This window comes from Myxine glutinosa, chromosome 13, assembly GCF_964187855.1.
Source record: "Myxine glutinosa chromosome 13, kmMyxGlut1.1, whole genome shotgun sequence".
Lineage (NCBI taxonomy): Eukaryota > Metazoa > Chordata > Myxini > Myxiniformes > Myxinidae > Myxine > Myxine glutinosa.
Genome location: NC_136273.1, coordinates 44255281 through 44268485, shown reverse-complemented (window position 1 = coordinate 44268485; position 13205 = coordinate 44255281). Strand labels below are relative to the sequence as shown.

At 45.3% G+C, this 13205-nt stretch overlaps 1 protein-coding gene across 1 annotated transcript in view; it reads right to left on the bottom strand.

Annotated features, from left to right (window-relative positions):
- The window catches only part of TNC (tenascin C), a 118323-nt gene that overhangs the window by 6379 nt on the left and 98739 nt on the right, over positions 1-13205 (bottom strand). The window contains exons 23-26 of the mRNA XM_068134334.2: positions 13043-13175; positions 10343-10470; positions 9575-9707; positions 8096-8250 (exon numbers count right to left, since the gene is read on the bottom strand). Of these exons, the coding sequence (XP_067990435.2) occupies positions 8096-8250; positions 9575-9707; positions 10343-10470; positions 13043-13175 (549 nt within the window). The remainder of the gene's footprint in view (positions 1-8095; positions 8251-9574; positions 9708-10342; positions 10471-13042; positions 13176-13205) is intronic.

Below are 13205 nucleotides of genomic sequence, written 5' to 3'. Positions count from 1 at the left end.
ATTAAAACATTCCACAGGGGGAGTTGCACATATGGTGAAAATTTCCTGTCGATTGGACCAACGGTTGCAGAGAAAATCCCATTTATTCTGTGCGGACAAACAGACAAACAAACAAACGGTCTCAAATGCAATAGCCTCTCCTCTGGCGAGGGTAATAAATGATGTGCATCTTCAGACGACTTCAGATATGCATCTTGTGTCAACTTATCTAGATAACTTCGGAATATAATTGGCACGTGACAAGATACTGCTGTTACCAGTGTTTTCACCACTGTGTGCAATAAACTCGTTAAGAAATTTATTTATTTATTCCCTATGGATTTGAGGCTCATGGAAGAGTGTCGCTGTTCACACCGGGGAATGTATGAACAGGTAAAGAGGAGGTGGAGGAAACACAGCAACAAACCCAAATGAGGCCCTGAAGAGCATGCGGCCGGGAAAAAGACAGACAAATCCAGCAAAACACGCGGCCCAGAAATATGTGACATTAACTAGAACGGTACTCGGTGGAGCACATACCTCCGCCAGGCTGAACAGTTTACGTTTTGTATCCCACTGATAGGCCGGATCTACCTCCGGACCTGAACCAAAATCCTACATCCGGACCTGAACCAAAATCCTACATCCGGGCCTGAACCAAAATCCTACATCCGGACCTGAACCAAAATCCTACATCCGGACCTGAACCAAAATCCTACATCCGGACCTGAACCAAAATCCTACATCTGGACCTGAACCAAAATCCTACATCTGGAACTGAACCAAAATCCTACCTCCGGACCTGAACCAAAATCCTACATCCGGACCTGAACCAAAATCCTACCTCCGGACCTGAACCAAAATCCTACATCCGGACCTGAACCAAAATCCTACATCCGGACCTGAACCAAAATCCTACATCCGGACCTGAACGAAAATCCTACCTCCGGACCTGAACCAAAATCCTACATCCGGACCTGAACGAAAATCCTACATCCGGACCTGAACCAAAATCCTACATCTGGACCTGAACCAAAATCCTACATCTGGAACTGAACCAAAATCCTACCTCCGGACCTGAACCAAAATCCTACATCCGGACCTGAACCAAAATCCTACATCCGGACCTGAACCAAAATCCTACATCCGGACCTGAACCAAAATCCTACCTCCGGACCTGAACCAAAATCCTACATCCGGACCTGAACGAAAATCCTACATCCGGACCTGAACCAAAATCCTACATCCGGACCTGAACCAAAATCCTACATCTGGACCTGAACCAAAATCCTACATCCGGACCTGAACCCAAATCCTACATCTGGATCTGAACCAAAATCCTACATCCGGACCTGAACCAAAATCCTACATCTGGACCTGAACCAAAATCCTACATCTGGACCTGAACCAAAATCGAATCTGCTTGTTCTCGTCACCTACGCAACTCGTCCACCAGGTTTTGTCATAATCCATCAACAACTTTTTGAGATATTATGCGTTTTTGACTTTATCACTCAATGGTGAAGAATCACTTCGGAAAAATTAAATAAAACTGGTATCCGGATTGAAATCTTCATCAAAATCGAACAATTCGTTTTTGCCAGACATCCAAACTGTCCACTTATGGCGCTTTTCCATTGGACAGAACGGTCCGGTACGGCACTGTACAGTACGGTTCGGTACGGTAATCCCTGTGTCGTTTTTCCATCGCACAACAGAACCGTGAAAATAGGCAGAGTTACCTGAAGTGACGAAAAAGAAACGCGACCGCTGTGGTGACGTCATTTCTCACGCGACACTAAACTGTAAACAGATCTGTTTACAACTATGCAGGAACTTGAAGCTGTGTTTTACCTCTTCGTTAGGTTTTGGTTTTATCTGAACATGAGTTTTTTAAGCGAAATGCAAAAAGAGAGAGAGGACGTGTTTGAGAAGGAGCTGAAAGACGCCAGAAAGAGGAGGCAGCTAAAAAGAGAAAGAAACTTTTGCAGACAATTATGAAGACCGACCACGAATATTTGGGCCTTGTTCGTCGGTGCAAACAAAGAATACAGGTACAGTATGTTACGTTAGCTTTCATATATAGCTAGTAACATCACGACTACCTTTCACTTTCTTCCTGAATTGCCGATTGCGAATGACCAATCAACGGTCTGCAGTATTGCTAGCTCCACCCATAGTGCAAGGATTCGTATGTGAAGACCGAGAAACGTGGTATTCAAACAGGACGCAGGTGCATTCATCAGCCTTGGGTTTAATCACGATCCAGCCCAGCGCACCACACAGTGCTCGGCCTGCACAAGTCCAACACTTCGCGCCCATCCAACGCGTCACATCCGGAAGTCCCAACATCCCCTTACTAATAGGTCCGGGTTTGGCTCGCTTGGTACCTATCCATAGCAGGAACCAAATTTAGCACGGGTACTTAGGTACGGTACGGTTCGCTTGCCAATGGAAAAACGAAAAAAGGGATTTTGGTTACGGTACGGTACGGTTCGCTTGGCAATGGAAAAACGAAAAAACGGAGTTTGGTTACAGTACGGTACGGTACGGTACGGTACGGTACGGTACGGTTCGCTTGGCAATGGAAAAACGAAAAAACGGATTTTGGTTACAGTACGGTACGGTACGGTACGGTACGGTTCGCTTGGCAATGGAAAAACGAAAAAACGGATTTTGGTTACAGTACGGTACGGTACGGTACGGTACCGCGGTGGAAAAGCGCTACAAGTTTCATCCGAATTCATCCCTAACATTGAGATGTTGTGCTATAAATCGTTTTTGGCCCCATCTCTCTCAATGGTGAAAAATCATTTTTTTAAATCTCGGATCTTCAGCAAAATCAAAACAATTCGTCCTTTTGACGCACCCAACCTGTCCATCAAATTTTATCCGAATCTGTCTCAAACTTTTTGACATATCCTGCTCACAGACAGACAAACAGATGGGTGAAAACATAACCCATCCACCTTTGGTGGCGGAGGTAATGAACACCAACTGTTAATCAAGAATGTTCCGGAACAGGTAAGTTGCCTTCATATGAATAACACGGACTTTATAAGACTGGACAGATCAACATAATACAGCAGAATCCCATTACAAAAGGAACTTTCATTAAAGTGAACTTCCTTTTCATGAACAGTGCCTTTGGTGAACCGTTATAATGAACAAATTCCAACTTGATATAAATAGGTGAAGTGTAGTTTTTATTGATCATCTTAACCCGATGAACCATTTCAAAACCAAAGTTAGGTGAAGCTCTATTATGGACAGTTTAAGCATGACAATGGTCAAACGGGAATTGCAGGATGAAGCTCCCCTCCCCTTCCCACGCCTCCTGCCCCCAAGCCCTCTCCCTCCCACACTTCTCCCTGCTCTCAAATGTTGTGGTTGTGTGCTTCCCCTTCTCTCCCCATCTTGTCTTCCGCTCCCTCTTTTTGTATATTTTGTTTGTCTGGTTGATTTGTTTGTGAAATAAATGTTAGCTCTTTCACGAGCCTCGATTCAGTATACCAAAAATAATAATAATAAACACAATATATCTTCTTCTGTATGCAACACATGGCTGCAGGTAACATAATTTGCTGCTGAGGGTGTGGCTGTACTTCCGATTGCAATTCCCCCTACATGATAAACATGAATTTGTAATTTGTTCAGGGTGCTGGAAATAACTCGCCTGCTCTCCTTAATGTCCACCAACTAATACCGGAAGATGGATTGTCTGGGACTCCAGGTCAACGTTCATCAGAGGGACGGCACACAACCGTAATACACGACATGCAGGTGGTGTGGCATGTATTTATTTGGAGTGGGGGCGGAAGTTATGACTTTTAGCAACTGAAGACTGATATTAAGAGTATGCTAACTAATAAGAGTGTAGAGGTTGCTTGGAAAAAAATCTTGAGACATGTAAGGAAGAGGTTGAAAGTTGAACAGGAAGGAAAAACATCATGGAAGAGAAGAAAATTAGGAGGTGGAGATGGATTGGTCATGTGTTGCGCATGGAGGATCAAGACATACCGAAGAGAGCAAGAGGCCAGGCACCTAATGGGAAGAGAAGGGATGGATGGCCAAGAGATATCGAGTGACGTACCGTCGAGAAGGAAATGAACGGAATGAAGGACACCTGGAATAAAATTGGAACATTGCCCGAAGACCGACGAAAGTGGCGAAAGTTCATAAGAAGCTCCATTTGCCAGGCGGCCTGATTGGATAATGAGCAAGTTTGCTTGTAAAAGGATTTTGAGAAATGTACTTCCTTTCACATATGGTACTTCAATGTACATACTTCCTTTGACATATTGGACATGTCTTGCAAATGTGAAACGATTATAACAAGCATTCCTCTTCTTTTTTTAATACAACCATACATCTTCAGGTTGTCTAACATTCATGTGCTCAATATTAGCACACATGATCTTTGTTAACCAATGAACCCTGAGCTAGGAATTTTTCTGGTCCTTTGGAGAGGAAGTGAGAAGTTGATGAGGGAACGCTAGGCCTGGCACTTTTCCTTTCTTTTCATTTTTCCTTTTGACAATTTAGGACTCAGACGTTTTTGTGACATTTATCCATTTAGAAGTGAACTTTATTATTATACAAGTATAAATGCCCATCAAAAATGGCAGCAGTACAGCCTCGTGTGCATGCCAAAGTCTGAAGCCTTGGCCTATAGTGTCAGGTGTGCTTCTACCTTCTTTATTTATTAGGCATCCTATGGATGTAAATGAACACTCGTTTTACTCTGCGCGCGTTCAACATCACGTACAGCGAATTTCACATCCTTGCGCCTTGCATTTAATGTTATTTTTAAAAAACGCTTCTGTATACCGCCCTTGAGGCTCGGTTTGGAAGCCACCATCTACATATCCAATAGATGACATGTAATTGCCCTTTATGAAAAATGTTTTTGGAGTTTTTATCCTCAAAAATAGATGACAGTGAACACACAGTCGTGCTAAAAGATTGGCCTTTAAAATCATACTCAAATCGACCTCATGAAAGGGGACAGACAAATACACACTATCTATTACATAGGTAGAAGTTTGTCTTACATTTATATCACCTTTTGCATGTAAATGATGAAATGTAGGATAGGTTTATTTTGTACTCTTCCTATACCGTGGCAGTTTAGACTTGCTTTAAGTGACAAAGCTTTTACGACTAAGGCCTTGCATCACCATTAATGGATGCTACACAAGCAGTGGATACAAGGTATTGAAGTATTTTGTCAATGACTTCAATCATAGTGACGTTTGGACTCTCATTCACAGGAGCCGTTCACTTCAAGAAAGAAGTTTAATCAGCGAAGGCCAAGTTCTTCTACGGGCCCAGTCAGCAACCATCCTCATCTTGCAGACACATTTGGCAAGTGGATATTAGTAACCTAATGGATTTCATTTCATTGGTGACCGAGACATGATATTTTACAATGTACGAAGATTCTTCTTCCTTGTCTCTTTCAACCTCACCTAAACCTGTGTCTGCCATGAGCCTCAAGCTACCTCAGTTTTTTCCGAATCATCAAACGATTTGGTTTGCACACATCGAGCCTCAATTCCTCATGAGGGAGAATACAAACCAAGAGACACGTTTTGCCTAAATTGTGGCCTCACTCCAACCTGAATATGCCGAGGAGATTCGTGACTTCGTGACGCGACCCCACCTGCTCATAGAACCACCCATGAACAATCCCTACGATGTACTGAAGGAGGAACTGATATGCCGAACCTCTGTGTCTAATCAAAAGCACTTGCACCAACTCTTGATCTCCGAGGAACTGGGCGACCAGAAACGGTTGCAGTCATTTCGCTGGATGAGGCAGATCTTAGGGGACAGCAACTTGGAAGAGAAAAATCTCAAACAACTTTTCCACCATCTGCCAAGTAGTTCCCAGCTCATCCGAGCGTCTACAGGCTATTCGGTGAATATCGAGCAACTTGCCAACATGTCCGACAAGATAATTGAGGTCGCCACCCTGGTTTTCTCCACCATCAGGAAAGTTGCCACAAAATCAACTGGAGCAAGACCAGATCTAACCAGCACAGACATCCAACATCTGCAGCAGCAGTTAGACCAGTTATTTCTCACCTGAAGGAGAAGGAAAGCAGAAACCACATCCAAGGCAACGCACAATAGCAGAGATCATCGTGCGGCCGCAGGCCACTGGTATAATTGCTGTTTTTGCTTAGATGCACACAAGTGCATTCCTCCCTGCTCTTTCACCACCCACCTTTATGCCAACCAGGGAAACCAAGAAGCCAGTGGCTAGGGGTGACAAGTGCAGCTGGTGACCCTTTCAATTGCATATTATATGTAACAGACAAACTCGCTAGTACCATATTTTTGGTCGATACAAGTGATGAGGTCCTCCTTCCAGAGTTGAATGTTGCCAACCTTCATCACAATTCAACCTTCAGTCTGAGGCGAGATGGCGTTTGGACGAGAGGCAGGATGGTGTCCAGCAGTGGTAGGATTGTGTGTAGCAGTGCTAAGATGTGTTGCAGAGGCAAGATGCTGTGTGGCAGAGGGAGGATGCTGTGTGGTAGAGGCAGGATGCTGTGTGGTAGAGGCAGGATGGTGTGTGGCAGTGGTAGGATGGTGTGTGGCAGATGCAGGATGGTGTGTGGCAGAGGCAGGGAGCTGTGTGGCAGAGGCAGGGAGCTGTGTGGTAGAGGCAGGGAACTGTGTGGCAGAGGCAGGGAGCTGTGTGGCAGAGGGAGGATGCTGTGTGGCAGAGGCAAGATGCTGTGTGGCAGAGGGAGGATGCTGTGTGGTAGAGGCAGGCTGGTGTGTGGCAGTGGTAGGATGGTATGTGGCAGATGCAGGATGGTGTGTGGCAGATGCAGGATGGTGTGTGGCAGAGGCAGGGAGCTGTGTGGCAGAGGCAGGGAGCTGTGTGGCAGACGCAGGCTGGTGTGTGGCAGACACAGGCTGGTATGTGGCAGACGCAGGCTGGTGTGTGGCAGAGACAGGATGTTGTGTGGCAGAGGCAGGATGGTGTGTGGCAGAGGCAGGATGGTGTGTGGCAGAGGCAGGATGGTATGTTGCAGAGGCAGGATGGTGTGTGGTACAGATAGGCTGGTATGTGGCAGAGGCAAGATGGTGTGTGACAGAGGTAGGATGCTGTGTGGCAGAGGCAAGGTGGTGTGTGGCAGAGGCAGGATGGTGTGTGCCAGAGGCAGGGAGCTGTGTGGCAGTGACAGGATGGTGTGTGGGAGAGTTAGGATGGTGTGTGGCAGGGGCAGGATGGTGTGTGGCAGGGGCAGGATGGTGTGTGGCAGGGGCAGGATGGTGTGTGGCAGAGGCAGGATGGTGTGTGGCAAAAGCAGGATGGTGTGTGGCAAAAGCAGGATGGTGTGTGGCAGAAGCAGGATGGTGTGTGGCAGGGGCATGATGGTGTGTGGCAGGGGCAGGATGGTGTGTGGCAGGGGTAGGATGGTGTGTGGCAGGGGCAGGATGGTGTGTGGCAGGGGTAGGATGGTGTGTGGCAGGGGCAGGATGGTGTGTGGCAGGGGCAGGATGGTGTGTGGCAGAAGCAGGATGGTGTGTGGCAGAAGCAGGATGGGTGTGGCAGAAGCAGGATGGTGTGTGGCAGGGGCAGGATGGTGTGTGGCAGAAGCAGGATGGTGTGTGGCAGAAGCAGGATGGTGTGTGGCAGGGGAAGGATGGTGTGTGGCAGGGGCAGGATGATGTGTGGCAGTGGCAGGATGGTGTGTGGCAGGAGCAGGATGGTGTGTGGCATGGGCAGGATGGTGTGTGGCAGAGGCAGGATGGTGTGTGGCAGAGGCAGGATGGCGTGTGGCAGGCATTCTTATGGTCAGGCTCCACATGGCAATAGCCAATATGGCATATAGTTCCTGATCCAGTAGTAACAAAACTATATATTTTAACAGAGTGTATATTTTAAAGTAAAAGAGAATATATTTTGAACAAAACTTCCGCTTGATTATCGACACTTGTTGTTCAACATAAACGTCTTCCATAGAGAGATACTCCTGACTTCTGCCTCCAATATGTTGGGCTGTGAGGTGTATCTTACACCTTACCACTCATGCACAAAAATACTACAACACTTTTAGAAACAAATAGAAAGAAGAGAAAAGGCAATACTTACAATCCATCCACCTCCATCAGTGGTCATGTCACAGTAAACCTGAAATGGTTGCTTTTTGTCTCCATTGATGTAAATAGTATGAACGCCATTCCGCTTCTCTCCATTCAGGAGCATTTCCCCACAGTCCTTGGGATTTTCGAACACTTGACCCATACCTGGTGACCGTTTGAGTGAAGAATAGTTAGGCAAGACATGGGACAAAGGAAAACGAATGTTTTATTAAGTTGATAATGTCAACGTTGTTATTTGTTGATAATGTTAAGTTGATAATTGTCTGGCAGGATAGCCTAGGCCCTAGCAGTATGCCCACTCGCCTTTGAGTTGGTGATTCTGGGTTTAAATGTCAACCCAACTATAAACTGTCATCTTTGTGTTTCGTGGGCAGGGCGATTCATCAATGTGTGTTCCATCCCACAGATGGACGTTACACTGGTTGTCCCATCTGCCAGCATTAAGTTAGTGGATGTTAAAGATCACAGTCCTTCGCCAAGAGTAGGAGAGAGTATGTGAGTTATCGCCAGTACCCTGACCAAGTGCCAAATTGCTGTTCTTGTGTACAGGGGGTACTGCAGCATGGCACAGCTGTGCCCCCCTGGAAGTTATGCTACTCACAGCCATGTGCTGTATACGAATGAAGAAAAGCGAGGATGTGAAGCCAAAGAACCCATCTGTCAGCACAGGTCTTTGGGAATGTTTCCATTGCTGAAAATTATGGCACTTGGTGGAGTACATACCTCTGCCAGGCCGAACAGTTTACGTTTTGTATTTTGCCGATAGGCCAGATCTGGATGCGGATCTGAACCAAAATCGAATCGGCTCGTTTTGTGGCACCGAACCAACTCATCCACCTAGTTTAGTCATAACTCGTCCACAACCTTTTGAGATAACATTCCACATTATAGTTTTTGGCTCCATCTCTCAATGGTGACAAATCACTAAAAAAATTAAAATAGTATCTTCTCCGAAATCTAATCAATTCTTCCTTGTCACACACCCAACCAGTCCACCAAGTTTCATCAAATCCGTCCACAACTTTTTGATATCTTGTTCACAGACAAGCAAACAGACAGGGGTGAAAATATAACCTCTGCCCACCTTCAGTGCCAGAGGTAACCAGGTCAGGAGTTTCAAATTTGGTCACTGTACCGTCACACACTGCATGGCCTGCAATTTTTTAAAAGGTGCCTCGGAACGTTTAATGTCCACAAGAGAATGTTATTCTTTGCTGAATAAGAACCCATCTTGCACTATATTGATGGGAAATAAGGAATGCTTCAAAACTTTTTTTTTTAAATGATTATCTCAATATCGACCATTTGTGGCCTTGCACGTCATTGCACCAATCCCCTATAATTGTGCAATAAAACAGGCCACTCTCTCAGATAATAAGCATTTTCTTTATGGTTTTGTTGCATGTGTGCTTATAGCTTGATCAATAAGACAGTGAAGTATTCAAGTGCGAGAGCGTGCTGTACCTACCGGTTGTAAAACCTGTGCCGACGGTGGTACTTTGCTCTGTCCCACCTACGGCGTACAGCTCGACGGAGTAGAGAGTTGAAGGGTCGAGGCCAGATAACTTGTGGCTTGTCGCTCTCCTGTCCAAATGTACTTGCTGGGACAACAGATAGATGACAAAGCTGATATACATCGCACATGTATTGTGGGTAGATCCAGTTCAGGCAAGCTTAGTCTATCGTGCACTAACCTCTACCTCTTTAAAATTTAATTTTTCAGGGCCCACCTTTATCAGTTTTTAGCTACTTGTCCGAAAGCCCTGCTGTGTTGTCATATTTCGGTGTTTTAAGAACGTATGAGGCTTTTAATTCCCCCCTTTAGGCATGTTATTACATTTGCAATAAATGTTGGCATTTTTATCACTGCACCCCCACAAACCTCTGCACGTCCCATACATCCCACTTCTTTTCCTTTCACTGTCTCATATTTCCTCTCAACTCCCTTCTCTTCTCTCTCCTTCCCAACTCATCTGCCCCTATCCATTCTCTTCCTTACCCCAAATACCCTACAACATTATCTTCCTGATACAAAAATGTTATATTCTCCCCTTGCCACTGCGACAACTCCTCACAACTCCCCAGTGCCTTGCATGCATAACATAGATAAACTCGAACTTTATCTTTCATATTGATCAGTATGCAACTAATTATAAGCACAAATTGAATATAAAAACAATGCATTAAAATCCAAGGGTACTTAATATGTGCAGAGTTGGTCAGAATATATACTCACATCCCCAAAATCAGGACCAGAGTAACTGAGCACATATTCCGTGATCGCACCACGAGGAGGTCGCCATGATATCGTGGCGGAGTTTTTATCCACATTCCGCACCTCCAAGTCTCTGGGAGGATCCAGACCTGGTCCCCCAGGAGATGCAAATCAGTTGACCATCTTCGGAATATATGACTGACTTATGAGGATGTTACTCTACCACATACCTCAAAGGTAAAACACACTCACACCGCTTCTCTGGTGGCTGCCTGCACAATGAGTGACTACGTCAAAGACAATTATTGATATTGTAAGAAAAAAACGTGCACCTTAACTTGTAAATTATTTTTGGGTGGTCATTGTTGGGGTTGTGTTGATCCCTGGTGTTGGGCTAGCGGCTAGGGTGCCGGCTTAGGGTCCAAGGATCCTGGGTTCGAATCCCAGTCGATCGCTGAATTAACGCCAGGGGGGTTGACTCAACCTGTCATCCTTCCGAGGTCGGCTAATTGAGTACCAGTTCACTGGTAATTCCCTGTTTGTCGTTAAAGGCGGCAAAAAGGGTTGGCGTCAGGAAGGGCATCCGGCCATAAAACATTGCTTCAAAAAGGGGACCGAAAAAACAACAACAACCACGGTTCCCGAAAAAGGCCAACCCCCGCTTTGCGGGGAAAAATGGCCTCTAAAGGTGGTTTATTGTTGGGGTTGTGTGCACTCCTGTCTTTCCGATTTAACATTTCTATACCAATCCCGAGTTCAATGAGGGCGATAGAGTTCAACCGCAAGGTGTGGACTGACATGACATGTCAGCTGGAGGTGCAGTTGCTATGCCATAATAAACCCTTCATTGAGGTCATTAGTGAGCCATCTAGGTTTTCATCGGTAATTCGATAGTGACATGCTGATCCATCATCCTGCTATGTTGAAACAGATTTAAACCCAGAACGTTAGTCCACTTTCCTCACCACTAGGCCACCGTATGTTCAGGAAAATACAGCAAACACAAATTGTGTGGAAATATTGTGTCGTTTATCTTAATACGAGTAAAAAGCCCGTCAAAAATGACGGGTTGGAACAGTTTATTGGATGGTACGGCCTCGTGAGCATGTCAAGGTCTAAAGTCTTGGCCTCGCGTCAGGTGTGCGTATAGCTTCTTTATTTATTAGACTTCCTACGGATGTAAATTAACATGCGTTTTACTCTGTGCGCATTTCATATTGATCGTTGCACATCACATGCAGGGTATTTTTCACCTACCTGCATCTTGTATTTATTGTTATTTTTAAAAACGCTTCTGTACCCCGCCCTTGAGGCTCGGTTTGCAAGCCACCGTCTACATTTCCAATAGAAGACATACATTTTACTCTTTTATGGAAAATATGTTTCGAGTTTGTTTTATCCTCAAAATAGACCGCAGTGGACACATATTCGTGTTAAAAGAAAATTGGCCTTTAAAACCTACACTTGTGAAGGGGGACAGACATCCATAGAAACACACAGACAACATTGTGTTTTATATGGTAGATACCAAAAGTATTATTTTCTCTGCTTTATTAATGAGAAATAAGTAAGTTTGGACGAACAATACTTATCAGTTTATGAAATACTAGCTGAATGCAACCGGCGTTGCCCGGGTTCTTTTTGAATGAATTTAATCTTCTGTACGGTACATAGGTCTGAGGCGAGCCCAGTATCAGTTAGTGCTCAACGATTCCTTGTTCTTTCTTCTGTCGTGCCCCGCGAGAGAGAATTTTGAAAGCATGTGTTGCAATCAGTCAGATATTCCTATTAAGTGCATAAGTTGTACTTCAAGAGAATTTCAAAGAAGAAGATTTATTGCGAAATGGGCCCAGCCCGGCCGAGGCGGCCTCGACCGGCCTCGCCACCTAGCCTATAACCTTCCTGGGGCCCGTCCCGACATTTTTTGTTTCAGAGGTTTCCTCCTATCTTTCACCGTTCAGAAGATTAGCGCGTGCAGACAAACAAACAAAAACTTTCTTTTATATATATAGATAGATAGAAGATAGATATATAATATTAGCAGAAGTACCCGGCGTTGCCCGGGGGGGGTGGGGGGGGAGGGAGGAGGGGGGCAAGGGGGGGAGAGGAGGGAAAGGGGGGAAGAGGGAGTGAGAGGGGGGAAGGGGAGGGAAGAGGGGGGGAAGGGGGAGTGGGGGGAGAGAAGGGTAGGGGGGAGAGGGGGTGAGGGGAGGGGAGGGGGGGAGGCAGAAGGGAGGGGAGGCAGGAGGGGAAGGGGGTTCATATATATGCTGGTGGGTGATGCCGATCAGGAAGAAGAAGAAGCTGTACTACCAACTTTGTAAACTTCCAGAATTGTTTGATTTATTTGCATTCAAATGTCTGGTGATTGTTTTGTATTTATTTATGCGAATGTGTACTTGTATATAACTGTCATTAATTTTAATAGGCTTCGGCACTATCGAGCGATTAACCTTTTTTTTTTCCCCCAATTTTTTTTTTTGCCTAAAACACTCTCCATCACTCACTGATGAACCTCTGAAAGTTTGACGAAGATCCGTTCAGCCATCTCTGAGAAAAATGGCGACACACAGACAGACAGATACACACACAGACAGACATCTCCCTTATATAGTAGATTTGTTTAATTATTATGAATAAAGTAAGAGTTATTTGTGGAAATGCAAGTGTTATCACATCTTGTATGAATTATTTGGTGACAATACAATTACTGATACAAACCGGTTGAAAAGACGGTATCAATCGTGGAACTCTGCCCGGTGTCACTGACAGCATAGAGCTCGACCGTGTAGCGAGATGAAGGGTCTAGATCGACAAGCTGGTGGCTCATTGCTGTCCCGTCGACATTTACCTCCTGCACACACAGAAGCCAAGAACAGACTCT